Source organism: Rissa tridactyla, chromosome 1 (assembly GCF_028500815.1).
Source record: "Rissa tridactyla isolate bRisTri1 chromosome 1, bRisTri1.patW.cur.20221130, whole genome shotgun sequence".
NCBI lineage: Eukaryota > Metazoa > Chordata > Aves > Charadriiformes > Laridae > Rissa > Rissa tridactyla.
The window spans coordinates 131,288,150-131,314,751 of NC_071466.1; the positions used below are offsets into that span (position 1 = coordinate 131,288,150).

Genomic DNA, 26,602 nt, shown 5'->3' on the forward strand with positions numbered 1-26,602 from the left:
GCAACTGTGGGTTACTTTATTCCCCTCAGGGATTTGTGAGGTGCCAGGCGGTATCGGTAGATGGGCTGGACACCGACCCACACAGGCCGCTGTGGAAATGAAGGCTCAGGGCCGTTGCGCAGGGCCTCACCCTGTCACCGCCGGCACTGCCACCTCCCCGGACATTTCGTGTTTGTTGGGCCTGACGCTGAGAAACAAACTTCATCTCTCTCCACTCACACACCAACCCAAGCGGGTCCTGTCCCCTTCATCTCCGCGCCCCCGGCCGCGGCTGCCCCCCCGGCCTCCGCCGCGGGGCGCCCTCGCCCCTCAGAGCGGCCGCAGCGCGCGCACCCCGCCGCAGTGGGGCGTGGCCAGCGCGCGGGGGCTACGGCCCCGCCCCCCGCGGCGAAACTGGCCCCGCCCCCGGAGCCCGGGGGGCGGGGCGGAGGGAAGGCGTCTCACACAGCGGTGCGGCCTTTTCCCATTGGTGGGAGCGAGCGCCCGTCGCCGCGGCGCCCCAATCAGGTTGCCGGGGTCCAACGGCGGCACTCAGCCATGCCGCCCCTACTGTAGCAAGCGGCGGCCTGAGGGCTCCGCCTTGGAGGAGCAGTCCCCACCCTCCGTCCCTCTCCGCCACTCACCTCCACCCAACCCGCCCTCAACAACCAATCGGAAGGCTGCCGCTGCCGTCAATCACCACCCTTTGCCCCGCCCTGCCTCCTTCCCGCTTCCCCCACACTCCCCCCGGTGGAGCTGGTGCGGCGGGCGGGGCAGGGCGTGAGGGAGGAGGAGGAGGAGGAGGAGGAGGAGGAGGAGGAGGAGGAGGAGGAGGAGGAGGAAGGCGGAGGAGGCGGAGCCGTTGGAGTCGCCGCCGCCGCCGCCGCTGGTTTCAGTACCTCGGAGAACGGCTGCGAGCGGGCGGGCGGGAGCCTCCGCAGCCGGCTGGGAGCGCAGCCGCCGCCGCCGTCGCCGCTGTCACCCTCCGCTCCCCTGCCCCGCTCCCCTCCGCGCCAGGCACAGGCGCCCCCGGGGCGGGGAGACAGTTAAGGAACCGTCGCCTCAGAGCGATCGGCCGCGCCGGGCGCGTCGCCCCCCCGCTTAACCCCCCGGAGCCAAGGGAGTCCCGTCCCCCCGGAGCGGTCCCGGGGGTACGGCGACGGCACAGGCTCGGTGACCGGGACGGGCGGGAGGGCTGAGGAAGTTGGAGGGGGGGTTGTCCGTCACCTCAGCGAGGGCCCGGGGACGACCGGGTCTGGCTGAGGGAGGCTCGCTCGTTAACCGTCGCTCGGTCCTGAGGGGGGAGTGAGGAAAGTGAGGGGCTCCCATCCGTCCGGGAGCCCGAGGCGGGGAAGGGGGGGTCAGGGGCCGGCGGCAGCCGGTGGGGTGGGCGGGTAGCCGGCAGCCGGAGCGGTGAGGAGAGAGGCGGCGGGGGGAGCGGGAATCGGGCTCTTCTCGAACCCCCTGGGCTGCAAAGGTTGAGCCCCTGACTGAAAAGGGGCTTTTTTTTTGAGGGGAAGGGGCAGTTGAACGTAGCCGAATTGTTGTCGTTTCGTTAAAAATAGTCAAGCGCCGAAGGCAAATCGTAGGCAGGGAAGGTAGAGAGATGGAGCCCGCTGTTTTGGATGCCGGCGTGAATTTTTTATTTACTTTTCAGTTTTAACCACTGCTAAATGTGGATTTTGTGAGAGAACCAGATGGCGGTTGTTCCATTGTTCCTTGTTTGAACGTAAATCTTAGTTCTGCCGCTTGTGGATTTTTTATTTATTTTTTTTTTAATTTCTTTTTCAAAAGGACCTTTCCAGGTAGCTTTCACATCTGACAAAATGAAGCCTTTGTATTTTTCAATCAATTACACCTAATACTGACATTCTGTTTGGTACAAGGGACTAAAGTGCTGCCTCACTCAGAGGACCATTAAAGACTTTTTCTTTCGCTACATGTAGCTGAATGTGTTACGACACATCCTTTCTCCCCCCCCAAATCTTCCGAAAGATTTTTCCAAAATGAAGAAATTTAATTTTCGCAAAGTTTTGGATGGTTTAACTGCCTCATCCCCTGGTGGAAGCAGTGGTGGTGGCAGTGGTGGTGGAAGCGGGGCTGGTGGTGGCTCCGTGCACCCCGGAGGGACTGCAGGAGCTGCAGGGACACCCAGAGATGAGATCCAGGAGACGCTCACTTCAGATTATTTTCAAATTTGTAAGGTAAGGGCTGTAATATTATATTTTTTTTACTATGGAAATAATGAAAGCTATGTTGTGTCGGGGGGGGCAGTAATATGATACCAATAAGCCTTTTACTTGAGAGCTGCAGTGGTTGTATAAGGACTTTGGAATGAAAAGACAGGGATCTCGTTGATGTTTTTTTCTTCCTGCTGCAGAGTTGGGGTGGTCAGTAAATTCATTAAAATCTTGATTTCAGCATTCAGGGCCAAATCCTAAATTCATGCTTCGACCCCAAACTAGTAACAGGATTGTGGGCAGGAAAGGAAAGCAATTGGTGCTAGCACAGGTAACATTAACAAGTTATTAGAAATTCAAAATTGTATACATCTACTTCCCTTCCTCACTCTTCTCATCCTGTCTTCCTTTCCCTCTCTTTTTTTAAGAAAAAGGCACAGTCTAGAACTAAAGGACAGTGCAGTGACTACTGAACCTAGCACTTCAATTATTTGTGAGGGATTGGGTGTAGATACTGGGTATTTTCTTAGCGTTAGTACTGAAGATTATGATTATATGACAGTAAACTTAGTGGGACAGCATAAATAGCAAAAGTTGCCAAATTTGTTTGGCATTGGTTTTTATGTATTGGTTAGGTCCTTAAGTGGGAATTTTCTTTGAGTAGAAAGCATAAGATAACGCTGTGTGTTTTATGTTTTGTATCTGTTTTCTGCAACAAAGCTTTCAGTGGTGTTCTTAAATGCACAAGTAAAATCAGTACAAACTATTTGGTACTTCTAACCAACCCTGGAATATTTTTGTAATGAAGACTAAAAATTAAAGGAGAGATTATATTATGATCCTCTGCTGTTATCTTTAACTTTGATATTAATTCTCTTGCCTTTTCTAGAAGTTTTGTTTGCTTATTTGTTTTGTTTAGAAGCTTTGAACCCAGAATTTTAAATTAGTGCAATTTACATTATTAAGAGTAAATGAACTTCATCTATTAAGTATACTTTCCTTTTATTAACCAGATACCAATTGATTTGAAATTTATGTTATGGCCAACTCCAGCATATTGTCATTTCTTTTTGTGTTTTGGGAAGAAGGAAGAAATATAAACAAACAAGACAAACCTGTAAGACAGTTTGTGTACAGATCTTGTGCTTGGGAAACACACAGCTTTCCTGATCTCAGATACCATGAATCTAATTCTATTTGGTTTTCAGCTACAGCTAGTGACAAATCTCTTTAAATAGAGTTCAGGGGAAGAAGCATGAACCCCCATGACTTGAAGAGTCAGAGACCTTTGGAGTAGGTTCTACATAATTCTAATTTCTGGAGGTTTTACAGTCCTTTGCCATCCTGAACCAAAACAGGTTAAGGCCTTTTGAGTCAAATTATTCTGTAGTTTAATAGTGTGTCAGTGAATAGTATATTAGAATCATACCTGTTTCCCAGGGTTGAATTCGACTCCTTTTGCTTATGTACACAGTAATTTAGCATTTTGTGAAACTCAGTACAGCGATTTCCCATTTTTGTCACTTCGGTAAAAAGGTAATGCAAATAACCAAGATGCATTAACATATCATTAGCAGGTCTGACATTCAGAGACTTCTAAGTAAAGCTAAAACTTAACATGGTTCTTCAAGTTTAAGTCATTTGATAGGGCCAAAGATCTGTATTTGGTATGAAATATTTTTATTTTGTATGGTGTATTTGCAAAAATCGTCAACATAAGATGAAAAGATATTTATTTTCTGCTTAATCTCCATTATTTCCCTTCTTTGGCTTGATATTACTTGAAGACGGTGTTATGTTCTGATAGATCTACTTGGAAATATATCTGATAGATCTACTTGGAAATAGATCCACTTGGTGTATAGAAATATGTCATTTTGAGAAGATTTTAGTAGGCGATATCTGCCTGTCTTAGTTCTCAGGGTAAAATGTTCTCAACAAAGTAAATAGTTGTATAGGAAGGCTTTTGGTTGCTTGCAGCAGCACTTGCTTATCAATGCACGGTACTGCAGAAGTCTACCCTATAGTATACAAAACACCAGCTTCCTTTTTTCAAGATACAAAAGTATGCTAAAAGCAAACCTCCAAAATACTCGGTTATTATGTGCTCATAAAACACTGCAGTGTTTATTCAACAAGCTCTACTTAATCAGCTATGTTACAGTTTAGTAACATTACAAGCATGTTTGAGTGAACCAACAAAATCCCCCAGGCTCCAACCCTGCGTTATGTACTATGCAAGTGTACCGAAGGCAGTGGGACTTCACGCAGGCGCAGCTTTCATCCTGCGTGCTTCAGGGTGCAGGATCCGAGCCATAATTTGTACCTCAATCAATTTGAATTCAATTAAAAATACAGCAAGACACATAACATCCAAGCTTTATGTTCCCCAAGCTTTTGTTGTGTAGAACTTCAGGTATTTCAACTGTCTATTTTCATGTTAAGTTACATAAGTTCTATAGGCTGCATATTTAAGGATCCATGGTCTGTGATCCTGCTGCACGCAGAACTGAGTAAAGCTAATGGCAGTTTTGTTTTGTTATGATCTGCAGGTTCAAGGCAGGTGGGCTCACAGTCTTAAGTAGCACCCCCAAAGTGATTTTCCTTTCTTTGCTGATTATAAAATCTTCATTTAGATATGAAGCATAAAAGCTGACTCATACTTAAGAATTAAAGGCCCTTACCCTGCAGGTTTTATTTAAATAAATTGCCTTTCTGAAGTTTGTGGAAGGTCTGCTTGACTAGAAACACAGATCCAGTCCTCTACCAGAACATAGTTTTTATTGGTAACACACCTGATTTCATTAGTAACACACCTGAAAGTTGTCTCTCCATTTTGTGACATTTTTAGGATGCTTATTACCACAGTGTCTTTTTGAGGTATAGATTAGAACTTAATAGAAGTAAATTGAATGTTTCATTTTACACTGAGATGTTCGTAATGAGTTACTTTTGGCATTTATATTTAAATCATTAATGTAATCTCCTGTATTGAAAGACTAAAAAGGAAATGCTCTTGAAACTATTACATATGAAATAGCTACGGCCTTTTTAAAGCATGATAAATTTATATGTTGGTAGCTGTACTAATGAATCAGTGGCACCATTTTCAAAGTATTCATGTAATGTGAAATTTTGTCAGAACTGTATTTTGTGACAACAGGAAATTGAGGTATAGTTTATGTTACATCTAGGGCTGCTCCTGGGATTTGGGTATCCGAGCGGAAATCATGAAAATATCGATTACAGTTCACATTAATCGAGTTGAATGTGTGAGATAGATAACAACACCGTGCCAAAAACTAGGCAGGATCTAGTAGAATATGTTAGTGAAGTTTATATTAATTTTAATAGGGATAGACCTAGTTTCCTTGATTTTGCTCCTTTATATTTTCCCTCTGTATATATGTTTTTTTTCTGACAAGGATTTTTTAGGCTCAACTATATTTGTCCATAGCATATAGAAACTAAAATACAGCACTTGGGAGAGATGTCCTATTAATATAGGAAGTGAGATGATCACAGTTAGGATGTTGTAAATCATTTAATTAGAACTTGTAGCAGAAAGAACATAAAAGGAGAAAACAGTGATTTTATTACGTTTGCAGAACATTGATTGTTAGGGGATGATGCAGTTGGGAAAAACTGAGTAAGAATGAAGATGTAAATTTTTTGAACGTAGAGTGCATATTCTTCATGAAAAGAAGCCTCCGACAGAGAACTACTTGAGCTTTCCTTGAAGAGCAATCATAGGGTTGAATTTGTAGAGCATGATGTTAATAACTTTATGCAGAAAATGTCTGAAATCAAAGACCTCACTTAAGAGCATAGTAACAGTTGCACTTTCCTAGACGTACGATTAATCTAGTCTGGAATTTTTCTTTAGCTGTAGGCAGCAACTTGATACCCTAGAAAAGGTTCAAGAACCACCAAATTCATCTTCTCGCAGAATTATTCCCCAAATGCGGGTAGTTATGGACTGCTTTTAAACCCCGAAGCATGAGATGTGTATTCTCTCCAGTCTTCAGTGTTATTACTGGGTAGTCTTGCTATCTAGTAAATGTCCCTTTGAATCTTGCTGTATTATTCGTATTGATAGTATAGTCATAGTTTCTGTATGCACATTACCCAGTTTTTATACAAAACCCATGGAGGCCACAATAGTTTTAGGTTTTTGTTGAAACTGGTATGGAAGCCCATGGCCGATTACAGTTGTGCCTTTCTAACCCTACTTATCAGACAAAAACAGATCCTCAAGATACATCCTATCAGTAGCCAATTTGAATACCTTCATTATCTGGATTTCCTATGAGGTGGTCATGAATTTTAATTCCCAGAGTTTATACATGGTAAAATTTTATTTTGTCAACCTATGAAGATGAACATTTAGTTCCTCTGACGGCAGTCAAGTAGGTACTCTAACTGCAAATGCAACATGATGCTACAGTTCAAGGATAATAGAAGATGAATTTTGGAACGGCAGTTTAAGAATGATTCTGCAGTAGCAAATAGTTCTATTTTTGCTTATGAAGAATAAAAAAAATATTTTTTGTTACAAGCTATCCATATTGTTTTAGTTAGCTTGAGCTGTTTGGTTAAGCTGTGTTGTTTCCTTAGTAAGGTCATTCGCGGGGAGGGGTGGGTGGAAATAGTGTGTGAAGTGCTAGATTTCAGAGAAACCCGATTTTAAAATAAATATTAACACGTATTTGTAAGTGCTCAGATTTCATGCGATACTTAAATGGTAAATAAGATAATGTTGGGAAGGTTTTTTCCTATATATCAGAGTTTGGAACTAACGTTCAAAACCCTATTCTGTTTAAAACTACCGTGTCATAAATGACACTTCTGTAATTAGATGATGATAATTTTATGAAATGTGTGATGAACATAATGTATTTTTAAAATGTTTGTATTCATTAGAAATAGGATTAATCAGTGGTAAAGAGCATAGCACATTAAAAGCTTCTTTTTTAAAGAACTTTGGGGATTTTGAGCTACCTATAGTAGTACAACTGGACTCACTTGTTTTGTTTTTTGCAAATACCTCTTTTTTGCATCACTATATTGTTAATCAAATATTAATCCTAAATGCATTAATGCAGACCCTTCATGGCCAACATATGCCATTATAGCTTCAAAACCATTTTAAGACTTTTAAGGGTGCAAAACAAAGTTCCAAATTTCTTAAGTTTGCTTGCGCATACAACCTTTAATTATGAGATCCCATTTTTATTCTGTAGGTCTAATTTAGTAAAACGAATAGTGTGTGCTCAATAGAAAGCACTCCAATATTTCTTTGCATACTTAGAACTCAGAGCATACCTGAATATTAAGTTCCCCATGGACTTTCGCAACAGGAGTGCTCACCACTGTAGTTTTGAAAACTTCATAAACATTAATGAATTGATCTTCGTAATGTTTCTGTGAGGTGGAGATATTATTATTCCTGCTGTACAGATGAGGAACCGAGGCACAGAAAATCCCAAATGCCAGATTGTTTAGCGTCCGCTGTTTTGAGTTTCTAGCTTGACCTGCTTTGAATCTGATTTTTTAAGTGTATTTAACATTTTTGTACCACTTACTTATATCTTCCCATTATGCCTCCCATTTTTTTCACATTCTGTTGCAAGTATTGTGCACACCTACAGAGTAGTCTTTAGGCTAGTTATTCATACTGTCAATTTGTATGTCCACCTTACATAGTCAGAACTGCTCTGAATTTCCTTCCTGTCTCAAATGACTACAGATGGAATTCTGGCTCCACATTGGACCTTTGAATTGTACCTAAGATGTATGAATATCATTAACCGCCATTATCTCAAATTGGCCCATCACAAAGTGGAAACAAGATTAGCAACCACATGTGAAAAGCTTAGTTCATGGCCCTTGGCTTGATCGTTTATAAAACTAAGTGATAAGACCATTGATAGAATTTCCTTTCTGCAATTTTCTATCTGAATTGTACCTTGCACCTTCCTATTTGGTACCAAATAGACAAGTTTGGCAGACATCAGCTCTTTAATTGCTTATTTTTGTCTTGTCTGTAGGACAGACCAGACTGTACCGTGCATGGAGTGAGGCAAAAGTTCTATGGCAGAAAAAGATAATTTAATTAATCCCTACAAAAGGGGAATAAATTCATGTTCCACAGATTATCTTAGTTCATGCATGTTCGTATTTTTCTGCTTTTTATGGTTGACCTTGCATTTTTAGCAATATAAGAATCATAGAATATCCTGAGTTGGAAGGGACCCACGAGGATCACCGAGTTCAACTCCTGACTCTGCACAGGGCAACCTAAAAGTTAAACTATTTACTGTAATTTTGTATGTCATTCCAAGTGGGAGGTTTTGGATTTGGTTTTGTTTTTTAATCCAAGGATTTATTAATTTCAGTCACATGGTGTCCGTGGATAAAGAATTGAAATTCAGGATATACTTTTTCCTCACAAGAAAGAGACAACATCCCTCCTCACTGAAAGTGCGTATTAAGGATAGCTTAATATTCTTTCTGTACAGGGGTCACTTTTTCACAGGCACTTGTGCAGAGATCAGACCATCATAACAGAACTCCAGCCTTACTTCCCTGAGCTGATGATGAGACTAGGACATCCCTAGATATTCCTGGAAATGGTGAAAAAAACATGGAACATACCGAGTAACACAGCGTCTTCACATTTACATAGCACAGGCCTGACCTCTACAATCTGGTGTGGTGATGCTGTCTCTCATCCTGTGAGAACTGTATTGAATTTATACCTGGGACACAGGGCTTTTCTCACAAAGTTAATTCCCATCCCCAAGTTTCCTCTTGTTGTCTCTCCTTTATTTTGGGTTCTATCATTTTTATCCTCTTAACTGTTATTGCCTGCTAGTGGGAGCTGGACACACTGGATATACTCTACATCCCCTGTGGGTCGCCAGTTAGTTAAGGAGAAATTTTCTTACTATTGTAGTGGGAAAAGCGATTTTTAATCTCTTCTGGGGATGTTGGTCGACTGCTGGCTGAATATGAGCCAGCAGTGTGTCCAGATGGCCAAGAAGGCCAACAGCATCCTGGCCTGTATCAGGAACAGTGTGGTGAGTAGGACTAGGGAAGTGATCATCCTCCTGTACTCGGCACTAGTGAGGCCCCACCTTGAGTACTGTGTCCAGTTTTGGGGCCCTCACTACAGGAAAGACATTGAGGTGCTGGAGCATGTCCAGAGAAGGGCAATAAAGCTGGTGAGGGGTCTAGAGCACAAGTCTTATGAGGAGCGGCTGAGGGAACTGGCGTTGTTTAGCCTGGAAAAAAGGAGGCTGAGGGGAGACCTTATCGCTTTCTACACTACCTGAAAGGAGGCTGTAGCGAGGTGGGGGTCGATTTCTTCTCCCAAGGAACAGGGGACAGGACAAGAGGAAATGGCCTCAAGTTGCACAAGGGGAGGTTTAGACTGGATGTTAGGAAAAATGTTTACACTGAAAGGGTTATTAAGTATTGGAACAGGCTGCCCAGGGAAGTGGTTGAGTCACCATCCCTGGAAGTATTTAAAAGACAGGTAGACATAGCGCTTAGAGATTTGGTTTAGTGATGGTTTTTGATAGCGTTAGGTTGATGGTTGGACTCGATGATCTGAAACATCCCTTCCAACCTAGGCAATTCTGTGATTCTATGATTCTGTGATATAGGAAATTCAGCCTGGTTGGTCCATATCGCAGAGGGTGTTCTGATCATAGACCTGTCGTGTAAAACATCGGTTGTATAAGCAGCTTTTTTTTTCTACTTATTTCTGAAAGAAAAAGACTTATACTTCATTTCTTAAAGAAATTACTGAGAAATTACTCAGAGGTTCATCACAGATAAAAATATGAAGTAGGGGAAGATTATTTTTTTTCCAACACATATACTGCGTAAAATGTGTAGCTGTCCTCAGCAGAGGTGGACTAAATCTAAGACAGACGCCATTCTCACTTGATTAATTTAGATGAATTTCCATTCATATCTGACTGTTATTGTGAGACATCTGATACTACCCGGTGTATAGTATATGCCCAAATCCTTTTTTAAGGTCTGTGTGGAAATACTGTGAAAAGTTAGTATTAGTACGTTCACTTTATAAACAGAGAAAAGGAAGCAGTAGAGAAGTGAACTAATGTACGTGTTTATTGTCTATTCCAAGACAAAGTGTTTATAAAAGCAGCCTATAGAGTTATATTAATTTGTCACAATGTATGTTAGAATCATTTTAGGGGAAGATTAGAGGACTGTGTGATTAGAAGTATAAGTAATGTGCATCTGTGGAGAGGAGAGAAAGCAATATCGTTAGGTACAGATGGCTGGTAAATACACTCAAATGTAATAAGATGTTATCTTTGTGCAGTGCTGTGTCCATTCCTAACAGATCACCAGCAAAGACTATGAATAGCAAAAAATACTAGAGACAATCTGTTGCCTGTAGCTAGGGTCAAAGTCTGCTGAGGTACACTTTTTATGGTTCCTTTGAAGTTAAGTTGTATACAGTACTGAAAGAAAAATGACCCTTAATATTTAAAGCTTTGAGTTGATAAATGCATGCACTCAAAAGCAGCCTTACTGAATCCAGTGGTAAATGTGCAGATACAGGTGTAATACGGTAGCATGTCTTTTTGCAGAATTTGAATACAATCAGTTAAAAATAATTGCTTATATGCCATTAAAAAATCTGCTATATAAGAATGCTGTGAGGTCAAACACTCAGAAGTCAGGTCCCTTATTCAGCTAATATTCAGTTAATGTCTGTATGTGCAGCAATCCAGTCTTTCCGACATCTTTTTATTCTCTTGAAATGTCTGGTTATATTTTGTTCCTGTCCTCCGTCACATTTAGTCTGAACAGTAAACAACACTGGGAAAGATGGATGCTATTCTGTGTGTGCACTTTGCAATGGTTCCTGTGAGAAAATCTCTGCCTTATCCATGGGACATCACAAAAAGTCATACTAAATAAATCATGAATGTTCATCTCAGCTTCGTTCATCCCATTCCATCTATTGTATCCCTTAAGGATGGATATGTGCTTTTAGCTACACCTGTCCAGCATCAGTTGTATTACAGATACATGCCATTGTAGCTGTGGAAAAATTTAATTGTAGTGGGTCCAAAGAACCCTAGTTTATTCATCATTTGTCTCTACATATATTTTTAAATGTTCACTGAATGAGGCCAAGGCAGGAAAACTGGCATGTGGTTATGTAAACAGAGATCTAATTCTTATGATCTTTGGATATAGTGTCTTCATTTGTGTCTGTGAGCTATGGCCTTGGTAGCATTATGGGCAATGCAGCTGGGGATAGTAATATGCAATATCTGCTGGATTTCACTGCTGTTAAAGGGCAAAAAGCTGCCACAAAATATCTCCATTTCCTTTGGAATGTATCTTCAGCATATATGAGATGAGATGCTGGCCAATATCTCCAGATTAACTTCTGGATTCAATATCAGAAAAAAAGTCCTCAAATTGGGTACAATGTGCATACAGAAAGAAGGTAGGAGAAGATTAATTATGAATTAGTAATAAATAGTAAACAATGTTGCAAATGCTAGTCATGAAATCTGGTAGTAGCATTTGTATACAGGAATGTCAATTTATGTTGCAAAATAAAAGTTTTCCACAGGAATACACCAATAATACAGATTATATCAAAGTAGGGTTTTAACACTGTGTTTCTATAGCTTTAAAAAAAAAGCAACAAACAAACAACCTTCAAGAACTTTGTCGTATTGCAAAATTTTTTTCTATTGTAGTAGCATGGAATTTTCTTGCAAATTTTTTTGATTCCCCAATATGACTGATTTTTTGAAATTAAAATATTCTGAAAGCGGGAAACAGAGCATCTACTTCAGAACAGTAACCACAATCAGGCATAACAGAACAGGACATAATCAGCCTAAAGTAGCAAAGTTCCAGAAAATCCAAAAATGGCAAGACATGCAAAATTAATTAGAGTTATTGCTATGTTTGTCTGGTGTAACTTTAATAAAAACAGATTTTTTTTATTATTTCTCATTAAAGTTAAGAAATCATGTTATTCTCTGCATCTGCAGTCATAGTGAAGACAAGAATATTTTGAATTGACAGACAATTGAAGACAAAGATATGTTGAATGATTTTACAATTCTTGTAAATACCCATAAAACAGATCTCCATCAGACAGATGATATTCTGAACCAAATTATTTCAAGGTCTAGAGTAATATGGTTAAATGATGCAACAACAACAACAAAATCAATATGAACTACTATTTGAATTACTTTGACTGTGATGATTCCCCATTTGGACAGTAGTCTTGCTTAAGCAGGTAGGCCAAACTGAGGTTTGAAATCAGTGGTTTTGCGTTGGGGCATTTTTAAATTATTTTACATTAAAGCAAAGGCTAAGTATAGTTTTATTAAAGTCCGTGGCATTTTTCTACAGGTTGATGCCCTATTTTTTCTTGCTAGTTTAAATGGCAAAAGTGGGAAGTCCATTACAGCATACTTACTGAACAATAGATCCAATTCCTTCATTGTGTTCTCCATTTTCCTCCCTTTTTGTATATATTTTTTTTTAACTTGATAGAGTTCTTTTAGACAGAATGGGAAGGGAAGAGGTGGAATCATTTTGCATACAGTGTCTTCTCTTCAACTTAGGGTTTCTCCAAAGAGGATAATACCTACCTTGGGATGATTATATTCATGTGTATTACCCTGTAACTTATTTTATTAACTTATTACGCTGTAACTCAGTGCTGTAGTAGATGTGTCAAGACCGTGTAGCTGTCAAGTGGTTGCTTGGCCACAGCAACAACACTGATTTAAATAGATCAAACAAGTAAGATTAAAATCCAACCACTCTGCTTTGAGCAGGAGAGGTTGGACAAGACAGTGTAGAGTTCCCTTCCAACCTCACCTGCATGTGAACTGGGAATAATGCAGTTTGAGGATCAATGTCATTTTATTTATCTGTGGATTTTTTCTGTCTGAATTATATTAATTTGGTATTTTTTACACACTACAGTATATTTCAAAGAACAAGCATTAGGAGAATGCTTTTGGACCTTCCGAAGGCCTTATTTTTCCCCTATGGTTCACTTAACTTTGTATTTGTATCAATATGAATCATATGCGAATAGGAGGACCATCCTTACTTGAACATAGAATCATAGAACTGTCTATTGGAAGGGATCTTTCAGATCATGATAGTCTTTAACATCCAGTTTGCAGAACTGAACATGGCAGTAGAAAAGTTTCCGCAGAGATCTTTGTCATGAAAAGAAGGACTTTAGTGAGGACTGCAAGATTTCTTCTTAATTTTACTTATTTATTTTTAAAACTAGTTGTCTGGAAGGTGCCTTTGGATGTACTTTCTTTTTCAGGGCCAAGCAGTAACAGGAAACTGAAAAATTATGTAATGTGTGGTAGAACTAGCATGTTTCAAAAAAACAGTCATATGGTCTGCATACAGGCTTTTTAAAAATAGTAGAATGAAAACAATACATATTAAAAATATGGACTTGATACTAATTTTTGCAAACTTATGTTTTAGTTTTTAAAAGTACATTAAGCTGTTTCTAAAGGAAAAAGGCTTTCATATGTTCATAGCACAAAAATAGATAATATACAAATCAGTTCATTTCAAATACTCTATCTCTGATTTTTTCATATAAATGTAACTATCAGTGTATAATATTTGTGAAACTAAACTGTTAAAATTCAGGTTGGGTCTGAAGTTCATTTTATGTACAGGACAGATATTTTCTCAAAATTCTACCATAGCTTATTAAGTGACCTTTTATAACAAAATAAGTTTTGTAATTTAAAAAGTAAAAGACAATACAAATTTGCCTATTGCTGAAAGTACTACTCTTCTATGCCAAAAGCTGTGTATGTAAATATTAAGAAACTTTTTTACTAATGTGATTGTTCCCTGTGCATATCTTTTCTTCCTGGCCCCGTATTCCCTATTTCAGTACCACTTTTCTTTTTCCCTTGTGTACCCACATTTTCCATGTTTTTTCTGTACTGTGTTTTTCTCCACCAATACCACTCTCCTTTTTCTCCCTCTCTCAGATGCACTGCTGCTGGTGAAGATAATAACCTCATAAGAAATACCGTGCTGAGACAAACCAATGGTCCATATCGCCCAGCAGTCAGTCTCTGACAGTGGCAATAGAATATGTCATTTAGGGAGAGTAATAAGTTAGACCACTTTCTGCAGTCCATTCCCTTTCTAATCTCCCATCATCCACCATCACAGGATTGGAGATGTCAGAGTGTATCCTTAGCCAGTCCTTTTAGAATCCCTTTATCGATAATATCCATGAACTTGTCTAATGCCTTTTTGAATCTGCGGAGGCTGTCAGCCTTCACAATCTCGTATGGTGGCAAGTTTCAGAAGTTCATTACCTGTTGTGTAAATAACTATTTTCTTTTTTGCTGTTTTAAACTGATCTTTCATTTGTTTTGAATGGCTCTGTGGTTTTGCCAAATAACAGTTCCACATTTAGCTTACCCACTCTCTTGAATATATAAATTTCAGTCACATCCCTCCACAGCCGCCTTCTCTCCAAACTGAAGTTGCACCACTTTTAGTCTTTCCTGATACAGCTTGTGTCCATCACCTTGAGCATTAGTTGCTTTCCCTCTGTCAGCTCTGACTACTTCTTCAGATGTGGAGACCAAAGCTGCATACAGTACTCAAGTAATGGGCTCACAGATGTTTTATGTAGCAGCAAAATGATGCCCTCTGTCTTATTCTTAATACTCCTGATGATTGGACATGTTACTTGGCTTTTTGCGTTGCTGCTGCACATTAAACCAAAGACTTCAGAGGAACGCCAACCATGCCCACAAAATCACTCCTGAATTGTAAATGCTAGTTCCAAATACAGCATTGTGTAAGCCTAGTTAAGATTTTTGGTTTTCCTCTAGATGCCTTATCTTACATCTATTCACACTGAAGCTCATTTATCACTACCTTGCCCATTTATTCAGGCTAATGAGGTCTTTCAGGAGTTGGTCACCATTGGTACTGAATTTCACTATCCAAAGGAGCTTACTATTGACTATGAACTTGGAGATTTCAGTGTTTGCTACCTTTTATAGATCATTAAAGATGATGATTAAAATGGGTCCAAGCACTCATCCATGGAGTACCCTACTTTTGAGTTTTCTTCATGATAAAAGTACATTAAACCCTATACTTTCTTTTCTGTTATCAGCTTCCAGTCCACAAAAAAAACTTTTCTTCAGTCCCATGACAACTTTGTTTCTTTAATAATATTGTCGTGGAATGTTATTGGAAGGCTTTTGGAAAACTTACATATATTCATATCCCCAAAAAAGGTAGGTTGTAGAATATCCTGTGACCATGCTCAGAAGCTCTGGCTCCTAATGTAGATTAAGAGCTACATGAAATTGGGTTTGAAATTTTGGAAAGGTTTAGCTAAGCTGGGATTTTTACAAAAAATACCCCTTTGAAAAATTAAAATTTAACTAATAAAAAACATATCCCTTCTGTATCATTTTCTTAAGTTGGAACGCTACTGATATATTGTCCTCTTTCCATCTTTCGTGAGCAGGGAGCAGTCTTACCAATCAGAGATTCCAGGTGCAGAAGCCTATAAATGAGGGATGTCATGGTCTTATAGCGATATAATGCATGGCAGCTCATCTTCATAAGCACCCATTTTCACCACTACAACCTTGGTGAAAGCTGTAATCGTTTACATTTTTTAATTTCCTACCTAGCTGAGTAAGAAGCTATATAAGTTTCAGTCAACACTTCATCCTCTATTCTGTAAACCAATCAATTACTTGCTTCAATGAGATTTTTGCATGTGGCATGTTGGTTGCAATTTGGAAGTAGATTCTACATGCTGAGTCACAGGCTTTGACTACATAGTTCAATTTTAACAAATAGGCATCTTCTCAAAAAGTTATTTACCTAAGTAAATTGGTTTTGCTATCAGATGTTACAGAAAACGGTATCTGTAAAATGTTAGTAGAAAAGTTACAAATTTTAAGTTTATGCAAATTAGCAGGAACAGTTTTGACTATTAACCCTATTGCTTAATTGATATCGTTTAAAATTGAGTTTATCCCATATTTTCTGTAGCTATTTAGAAAACGTAAAAATCACTTTGAAAAAATTGTGTCTTTGCAGTCTAATATAAACTACTGTACAATAGAAGTTAAGAAAAAAATCTTTTACTGAAAAATTGCATTATACTCCACATGAACAATTATACTGGATATTGCATATTATTACTAGTCTGATTTTCTTTTTTCAGCTAATGAAATATATCATGGTATCTTAGACAGAAAGAGATTGTTGTTGAGATTGTTGAACATTACCAAATGTTCATTGGTAGAACACTAGCAAGCCCAAATAATCAATTTCCTATATTCATTCAGGTAAATTGGTTGTGTAAAGATTGCTGTAATGATATATACATGCAACTCACAGTAAGAATAGTTGCTTAAAATTATTTAAAAGAGAATTTAAAAGAGAATAACAAAGCTGAACAAAGATTTATGCTGAAATTGTAGCTGCATTTGTAATCGTTCCATTTTAAATAAATTATTTCACGTATTGCACATAAACTGTATGTCCTGGGGAGCACAGACTACCTCTAGAGACTGCATGCCAAAAACAGAGACATAAAAGAAAGCTGGGTAGTGTGCAGAAGAGTAGTCCTGGCTCCATCTGCTGTCTGCTTTTTCTCTTTTTTTCTTTTTTTTTTTTGAACCCATGCTGATGTTTTAGGATACTTTTTTCTGCTTCTGCCTGCTATTGAGGTAGCTTAATTTTGGAAAAAGATCTACTTTGTTCTGCGTTTTCTGCTCACCATTGATAGTTTTGGTTTATATTGTTCCTACAAGACATAACTCAGATTAAGTAGGAACATACTTTTTTTTGTCACCCTAGGATCAAATTAATTTTGTGGCCTTCCCCTCTTTATCTGTATTAATAAAGGCTGTAAGGAAGCCCAGGCACAGTTCTAGAATCATCACTCGTTCTTACACGTATGCTTACACTAGCTTTTTCAATGTGTAATTGAAAAATCTACTTCAAGTGCTAGCTTTTCATGTCGATTTTTCTCAGAGTCCTTGGAAATAGAAGGGTTGTTGGACTAAGGCTGAGGAGAAGAGTCTGAGGGTATGAAGTGTTACAGCTTGTCCCTGTTTTTCCGTTGAATAGGCTTGATCTTCAGAATCGCTTCTGAGGCTTCTCTAATTTATGCTAAAATCTCAATCATAAAGACATCTTTTTATGCCTTAACTGTGTACAATATAGCTTGGCTCTCTTTCCAAACTGGTTTTGTCCTTTATTTAGAGTCCTAATAAATATAAATATTTTAGTTGAAAATTGTCATTGACGTCGATGTTCAAAAGACTTCAACAATACATATATTAATTTATTTATTCTACAAATGTCAGAATTTTGCATTCACATGAATTTATCAATTGGAATTAGTAATTGGAATCAGTGTAAATACTCAAATTTTAAAAATGGCTGCAAAATAGAAGTAACACTTTTGAGTCAATCCCAGAGTTCAAGAATTTTTACTGAACTATGACCCTGAAAAGATATACATCACTGTGCTTCCAAAACATAGTTATGTCTCAATAACAGGACACAATTAAAAATTCCAAATGGAAAGTCTGACTGTAGATTGCAGAAATACTGAAAATACAAAGCAGATGCTAAATACATAGGCAAGAATGCAAATAAGTCTTTAAAAATATTGATCTTTGCATTCTTACATCTAAAAAATAGTACTGCAAGCTAGAGTTGTAGCTAAGCATCAGAAAAACTTGCTGTGACTGCAATCCCTAGAAATTCAAACTTCATTCTAGAGAGGATTTCTAAAAATTAATAATAAAAAAGAAGATCGTTTGTGAAATATGTTTTTTTTCAGATAAGGAAGAGCATTTATTCACAAGAATACAGAAATGTCAAATATAATAGAAAATTTGTAGTGCAGTTAGGCCAAACATTCAATACACTGGAAAACACTACAATTCATAATTCCTGATGTTTTTGTGCCATGAGAGGTAAAACCATTTTTATAGTATGTAAGTCTAGTTCCAGCTTAGATGTCAGAATAAAAAAAATTGTATTTGAGTAATCATACCACTCAAGAAGATGAGAAGGTTAAAAAAAAGAAAAAACACACACAAAAAAAACCCAAAACCCAAACCCAAAGCAAACCAAACCAGAAACAGTGTTGTGGAGATCTTTGATAAATGTCTACATTAACATAAAATGTGAGTTACTTTTCTACAGCTTACTGAAGTAGCATGTGTTTCTGGATTTTTGCAGTCTAGAAACTAATAACTAGACATTCTTTTAAAAGACATCCCTTATCAGCAATAATTAAGATATGAAATGAGTAAGATTTCTTTTAAGGAAGTGGTTATTTGCTGAAAAACATACATTTGGTTGTTCCCAAACTACTTGTGAATATCAGTTCAAGTGTTTCCAGCTGTAATGGAAGAGTTGGAGTGATACAGCTGTAGAAGTCATCAGCTGCCTTTTACTCAACAGGTCTGCAATTAAGGAATCCCTTTGGTTGAAGTTGTTCCGTAGGGCCTGCTGAATGCTTCAGCAGACACAGTACATGAACAAGATAATTTCAAGGAAGAAAAAAAATCTTAAAAAGTTAAATTCCATTCAGTTCAAAGTACTTCCTCTCTGATCCCAACCATATACCAAAAAAAGAGTCAATCCTAGAGTTCAATATTATATTATATTAAATATTCTAAAACATTTTTATTATTATGCTAAAAAAAAGATACTATTTATTACCCAATTTTAGGTAAGCAGGCGCACACATAAAATGAATTACAGTTCATTTCTGTGTATATTTGTATAGTTTGGTCTAGTTATTTTCATTTTTTTTTCTTACGTTAGTGCTCTCCCTCATAAGAATAAGGAAGGTCATATTGGTCATAACCTCCAAGTTAAGATAACTTAAAATATTATTTGAGGCAGTCTTCAAACTTAAGGATGTGTTGCGTCATGCTCAGTTCATTTATTCCCCAAGGTATCTCTGCAAAAATTAGAATTAAAAGCATAGTATTATAAATAAAGATTAAGAAAGGGTGAGTGGTTCAGTTGCTCATTTTGAGAACATCTTCTCTGGCATCTTTGTTTTTTAAATTGATATTAAGGATTTTTACCTTGTAGACTCAATTCAGTTTATTGGTTTATTGGATCTATTCCCTTGGACACGTTCCATTTCTTTCTGCTGAAGCTGTTCTGTGGAGGCTGAGGTTATTTGTGACAGTGTTTTAAAAGCATATTATGTGTCTTTTTTTCAAGTTACAGTTCAGCTGCCTTGCATATTGAGGTTATCTTTCAGTATACCATATAAGCAATATATACCAGTTGTATATTGGCATATCCTTTACAATCTGCTTTGTTACAACAAAACCATTTAAAATATTGCTGACTAAAGAGCATATCTAGAAATTGACATGAGTGAAATTCATGTCTGTATTCAAAATACTGTATCTTTTAAAATACTTTTCTTGAAATGTATTGCAAATACTACAACATATAGCAAAATATAGATTCTCTTCCTATAGGCATAACATAAAACATACATGCTGTTATCAGTGGTTACAACTCAATCACTTTGCTCGTTTGTTCTGTTTCAGACGGTGCGCCATGGTTTTCCTTATCTACCCACTGCCTTAGCTTTTGACCCAGTTCAGAAAATTCTGGCAATTGGAACAAGAACAGGAGCCATACGAATGTATCCTTTCTCATTCAGAATTTACACCATTTCTATGTATTTGTAATATTGTGGTGTGAATCATCATCTACAAGCACTCAGGTAAGGTTACTGTTTATGTTATCTTCTTCTTCGTTTTTCTTTACTAGATGGACTGGAAACGCATGTGCTGTTGAGGAATTACCATTAGCTCCTTAAGGTGTCCAAAGAAAAAATTTTGATTCAGTTTTTGGCATGTGGTTTTGGCATATATTGGTTAATATAAAGCAGAATTGTTTTTTGTTTTTCAGCGTGAAAAGTGGACACTTCTCAGTATGTAAAGTTAGACTACAAAGTGGTAGTGAGCAACTTGTGAATGTGCTAGCAATAAAAAATTCATTGCTGCAATGCAGCTAGCCAAATCTTCACTGTAGCTATCTATATATGAGATATTGTTTAGGCTCTTCCAAATGAATGGTGGGAAATCAGTGATTTTAGGGCAGAATTCATCTTTTCCTGGAGGAGAAGTTGAAGCACTCTAAAAGTGCCTGTTTCTCTTCATTAATTATAAAGATGCATCAGTGCCAGCACTTTATGTATTTTTTATAGAGTAGGAATTTTAAGTTAGAAGTCTACACAGAATATAAATAAATTGAATATAAATTTAATGAAAATTCGAAAACTCTGATTTAAAAAAAATGGGAGAATATTTAAACATGATGTATTTCAAAATGTTTCTCTGCATATATTTCTTGGTTTGTCATGGTTCAACTGTATTCCAATTTGCTGAAAATACATATAAAGTAAGGAAAAAAAGTAGAAAGACTTACAGGACGGTTTAAAAGTTACAGGATACGAATTAATAAACATTTTTTACAACCTTTTTGTAGCTAAATAAATTCTGTGTTTAAAGTAGGGGACAACACTGTATAAAATACCAATCTAATCTTTCCTGATTCTTTTGCTACCATTGGTCCCAAGGTAACTATAAAACTAATGAACCCAAAGGCAGTTTACAAAGAAAAATATCCTCCTGAAGAATCAGTCTGTGCTTCATGTAACATGACTAAAACTTTGTTTTCTCCATTTTTGAGTGCTCTTGTTCTGAACAGTTTCGTTTTCATAGGCCTTATTTTATATCTGGTCCAGAACTTCTCACAAGAGTCAACTAAATCTGTAGTTATGCGACAAGGTTTGTTTTGGTAGTTATCCTCTTAATATTTACCTATATGAAGTAGATTGAATATATTCTGTTCAATTACAAAGAGGAAAATCCCCTTGAATTTGTGCGCTTCTGGGAAGGTGCAAGTCTAGTAGTCATACTTTCTTCTTTTGGGAGGTATGCAAGATGAGAAAGCTGGAGCTGTGTCCCTGGAAACTTCACTGGTATCTTCTGTGAGTGAGGGTATTGGAAATTTCATGGGTAATGTAGATGTACGAAAATAACCTTGCAGAATATTGACTCCTGAGCCCACTTCTTCTTTCCATCTCAGCAACCTGGCTTTTGTTGGAGCAGTGCTGTTACTGGCTAGGCATCCTATACCTTTATAAATCCCTCGTTTGAGAAAAATTCAAGTACAGAGCCTGCATTAATACAGGTTCATGTAGAATTAAGTTAAACCTGCATGTCCCCTGCCACAGGAATGGAACATGCAGTAGAAAATCAGTTATGTCTCTAATCTTATATGAAACTCTTTATTATATCTTCTATGGAAATGGATTTTAAAGGGTGAGAGGAAGAAGGGAGAAGAATGTTTTTCAAAGCACCGTTCCCTTTAGTATCTCTTCTCCAGTTTTGCTAGCGGACCCCCACCTCATTCACAGAAAATTTTCTACCAGTTCCAGTAATTGAATCAAATGAAAGCATCAAGATTACCAGGGAATTTAATTTTTTTTTGAGATCTCATAACATAAATGCATCTCGGCTTAGGCACACAGAGCCTGGTTTGCACAATTGAGCACTGAATTAATGGGAGCTGTGCTTTGAAGACAGAGGGTGCCTTAAAAGGAATTATTTATTCATTTTAACTAAGACTTCTCCACTTGGCTCTCAAAGGTTCACAGAACATATTATGTAGAAAACCTAGTTGTGGACTAATAACTTTGCATTTGTACACAAGGTTGAACAGTAATCAGTGAAACAGCCTGGGACCACACAAGGAACACCACTCGTTTAAGCCAGTCTTGCTGTAACCATTTTTAATTGTTGAAATCAGGCAATAAAATTCAAGTCAAGATGTAACAGATTTAGTATAGCATCTGAAAATACAATTCAGAATGAAATTTTTTGAAGCAAACTGAGAAAAGTATAAAATTTAATTGCTGAGTCTTACACAGTATCCTGTAAAAATACTTTTTAACAGAGCTGCACGATTTCATTCTGCTGTGATTGTGTTAGGTAACAGAAAGAGAGAATTTGTTCCACACATACTTGTGTTTGACCGGTCCTTCTAAACAGTACTGTGGATGTAGTGAAAGGACACTTTGGCTACCATCAGGGAAATTGCCCCAATTATTTGCTTATTTATTTATTGGTAGCACCAAAAGGGCTGAGTTTGGATCAGACTATGTTGTGCTGGGCAACGCAAAGACGTAGCAAGACAGAATTTATGTTTAGTATTCATGTAATGCTGTAGAAGAAGTTTTGCTGTGACCAGTGTTAAGTCACATAATGGTAATGTTGCTTCCCTGTCTTCCTAAAAGATTCACAAAGTGTTGGTCTTTCTATTGGTCACAAGTTAACAGGTCTCAAAAGACAAGCTGTTTCCCAAGAAAATGAAGCATGTACCTCTGTGTTGTGAATTAATGTTTAACATCACGCCTTCAGGTGATCATTTCAAATGATCCAGCAGCAGTACTGAAACTGACTATGCTAAATTGGCCTGAAATAGAGTATATTATTCATAAGTTGCTATTAGAGTACAGAGATAAATGAAAGTTCATTTTGGTATGACAGTCAATTTGTCTTCTCCTAGATTTCTTTTTAGCCCGCTTTAGATGCAGCTGCTATAGCTTCTACAGCAATGGGAATTGCTGTTGCTATGCTCTACTGATCCTAGCAGTCTCTGTGGGATTCTCAAGGAACTTCAAACAACAATGTAGGTTTTACCTACACTGATGACTGCTGGGTACTGGATCCTCGTAGGGACAGCTATGCTCCAGTCCACAGAATGAGAGTGGACTGCAAATCATCAGTGAGAGAGTATCTTCCTATTACTAACACAAGCTAACAAAATCTGCAAATAAAGGGCAAAAAACCCACTCCTGAAACAATTGCTGTGCCATCTGGTCATTCTTTTCCTTTGTCCTAAACACAGCAAATTTTATTTCTCCTCTGAGGACTTTTTTTCCTATTCGAAGCCTGTTCTCAGCTCCCATACCTTTGATCGTTGCTCAGATCATTTCTTGATACCACACTACCTGGACGATCCTTGCTTCAGGCAAACACATTCAGAAGAAGATGGGCTGTGCAACTGAATTCCTTTTCATACCATCTCCGTATCCTTCTTCCCTAGTCCCAGTCTGGAGAACCTTCTGACATTACACACAAAAAACCGAAGTGTGTAGTCTCTGGTTACTATCAGAGAAGGTTCTGTATCACCATACAAGGGGACAAGAAATTAAGAGACTTGGTCAGACTTAAGCCTGTTCCTCATTTCAGAGGAAAAAGAGAACTCTGGGGGTTTGTCACATTCCCAATCTGAATGAATATATTAAAATCAGTGGTGTTAGCAATGATTATTCCAGTATCAGATCTGAAGAAGTGGCATGTTGCTCTCAGATTTCAGGGTGCATATTTCTATATTGTCATTTATTCAGCTAACAAATGCTTGTTAAAATTCATTATAGGTACTTTCTGTAGTCCTTGAGTCCTTTCCTTTGGAATTCTTCCATCACATCAAAGATGTGCTTAGCCAGTACAGTCACCAACTTCAAACATATAGAGTAGAGCATCTACATATTTTTATATTGAGCTGATGATTATTTGGTGGTCAGCTGCAGTAAGAAATTCTGAGACTCTTCTATAGCTATTATCACCTTTGCGTATTAAGAAATGAGAGAAAGTTTGTCTTAAATCCATTGTAAAGAAAACAACTTACTGGGTCCAGAATGGCCTCCACACCACTGAAAGCTTATCCATCATCAAACAGGCTTAAATTAGTAATGTGTCTTTAGATGTGTTTTAGTGTTGTCTGTTGTTGTCATTAATACATATTTGTTGGACTTATGGGCTTCATGTTGTCATGGATGCAGGTTATGGGGCATGCAAATCTTCATTTTCACTGTTTGTTGTTGTTTGCAACAAACAGTGAAAATGAAAATTTGCATGCCCCATAACCTGCATCCATGACACATTCAAGGCCTTTCTAATAGACATAACAGCTTGCTTTTATCAGACAATGTTATCAGACAACGTAGGAGCCATTTTATACCTAAGCAAACAAAATTACTCTGACTCACTAGCACATGAAAGTGGAAGTGTTGCTCTGCCCCCACCTTTTGTTTTGATGCATGGTCCTGACACTTTCCTTGCTCTGACTCTGGTGTTTATCACATATTTCTGTAAGCAATCAAATTCACTAACCTGGCAAAATACTAGTTCTTTTTTGCTGTGTTCCTTTTTTGCCAGATTAGTGAACTGAATTACCTGGTGCATACCTCTGGTGCTAGTCAGCATGATGCATAAGGAAACTGCAAGGAGTGCATAGTTGGGATGTGACATAGAGGAGAAATAGAAATTTTGGCAGTAAGGAGCAGGTTATTAGATTGACTTGTCTTACTATGTGAAATTGCATCCTAGAAATCCAGCTATGGCAGAATGCAGTTGTCTGTGAAATTTGCTGCAAAATGTAGAAATAGCCTATCAATTTTGAGTGATATGGAGGGTAGCCTATCTTTTACTTATGTTTAAAAAATCTTCATGTAAAGCTATTTGCAAATCACAAAAATTCTACAGGCTTTGCTCAAGAGAGATTCTGCTTTAGGATCATATTTGGAATAATTTTTCTGACCTGTTTTATGTGTTTCTGCCAAAGCTTTGATAGCAAGGGTGATTTTTGAATGTCAAATACAGTACATCAATACATATTTCAATAGGTACATTTTGTGAAAAACAAAACATGGCTTCAAGATGGCCAAGAAGGCCAACAGCATCCTGGCCTGTATCAGGAACAGCGTGGTGAGTAGGACTAGGGAAGTGATCATCCTCCTGTACTTGGCACTGGTGAGGCCCCACCTCGAGTACTGTGTCCAGTTTTGGCAGTTTTGCCCTCACTACAGGAAAGACATTGAGGTGCTGGAGCGTGTCCAGAGAAGGGCAACAAAGGTGGTGGGAGGTCTAGAGCACAAGTCGTATGAGGAGCAGCTGAGGGAACTGGGGTTGTTCAGCCTGAAGAAAAGGAGGCTGAGGGGAGACCTTATTGTTCTCTACAACTACCTGAAAGGAGGCTGTAGTGAGGTAGGGGTTGGTCTCTTCTCCCAAGTAACAAGTGATAGGACAAGAGGAAATGGCCTCAAGTTGCACAAGGGGAGGTTTAGACTGGATGTTAGGAAAAATATTTACACTGAAAGGGTTATTAAGTATTGGAACAGGCTGCCCAGGGAAGTAGTTGTGTCACCATCTCTGGAGGTATTTAAAAGACGTGTAGATGTAGCACTTAGGGACAAGGTTTAGTGGTCGACTTGGTAGTGGTAGGTTAACGGTTGGACTCAATGAATTAAGGGTCTTTTCCAACCTAAATGATTCTATAAGTTTCTGTTAGTTCTTTCCATGAAACAGCCAATAATCATATGTTTGATTCCAGAGTTACTAACCCAAGTAAAGGGGAAGGTGAAATCTAAACCTAAGGTAGCTCTTTGAAACAACATGGATCCTCAGCAGCTGATGTACACAGAGAGACTATATTACTGGGAGGTAAAACTGAGGCTGTTTGTGTGCTCTAGAAAAAAACCTGGCAAAGAAAACAAATAACACTAATTAAATCATCGCCTGCAGAATTCTGAGGAGGCATGGAATTTTACAGTAAAGGAAGTGTGGTAAAGAATGTTTGACATCAGGTTGGATGTGCTTTAAAAGAAAAGAAGAGAATATAACTTGAGAGTTTGGTCTGTGAGAAGGATGGCATAACATCTAAATATAAAGTGTGACAGATTTACTCTCCCTGGAACTGCTGTCTCTTAATCTAAACAAGGTTTCAGTAGATCTTTATCCTTAAAATAAACCAACTGTGTTCCATGCTGTTTACTCTATGTGATATATTAGGCAGATGGAATGGGGGAAGCATAGACAAGATCATAAGACCAAAGTTCTGTTGTTTGACTTGGAAGAATCATTGATGCATTTCATCTTTATCTCATTGTGGAATATAATTGGGTTTTTTCCAGAGCACTTGAGTGATTCAGTGACACGAACCTCACTGATAGTCAGTACTCCTAACATAAATTCTTTTAAAAATCCTCCTGGGAATCAACACATACATATTTTATGTTTTTATATGCATAGATACCTAAATATGTTATTACAGAAATGAATTTATTGTCAGTCTGCAAGAATGAAAAATTTTTTATAAAAGATATAAAAATAATCAAATTTACCTGTATGATTAAATCTGACAGAACCAGAGTTTGGGGAATTTTAAATCCATACCGAGATTACCATGCATCTGGTTATGTGTGCAGTCATATATGTATACATATTAGGTCTCTGCATATATGAATAAAT

General features: G+C 38.1%; 1 protein-coding gene across 4 annotated transcripts in view; it reads left to right on the top strand.

Moving 5' to 3' along the window:
• The first annotated feature begins 1,970 nt into the window (after positions 1 to 1,970).
• The window catches only part of STXBP5L (syntaxin binding protein 5L), a 211,224-nt gene continuing 186,592 nt past the window's right edge, over positions 1,971 to 26,602 (top strand). For 3 of the 4 annotated variants that reach the window (XM_054212115.1, XM_054212123.1, XM_054212132.1), the window contains exons 1-2: positions 1,986 to 2,183; positions 19,826 to 19,923. In XM_054212115.1, coding sequence (XP_054068090.1) covers positions 1,986 to 2,183; positions 19,826 to 19,923 — 296 coding nt within the window. Of the gene's footprint in view, positions 2,184 to 19,825; positions 19,924 to 26,602 lie in introns of all 4 variants that reach the window. The other variant, XM_054212106.1, reaches the window with a different exon arrangement.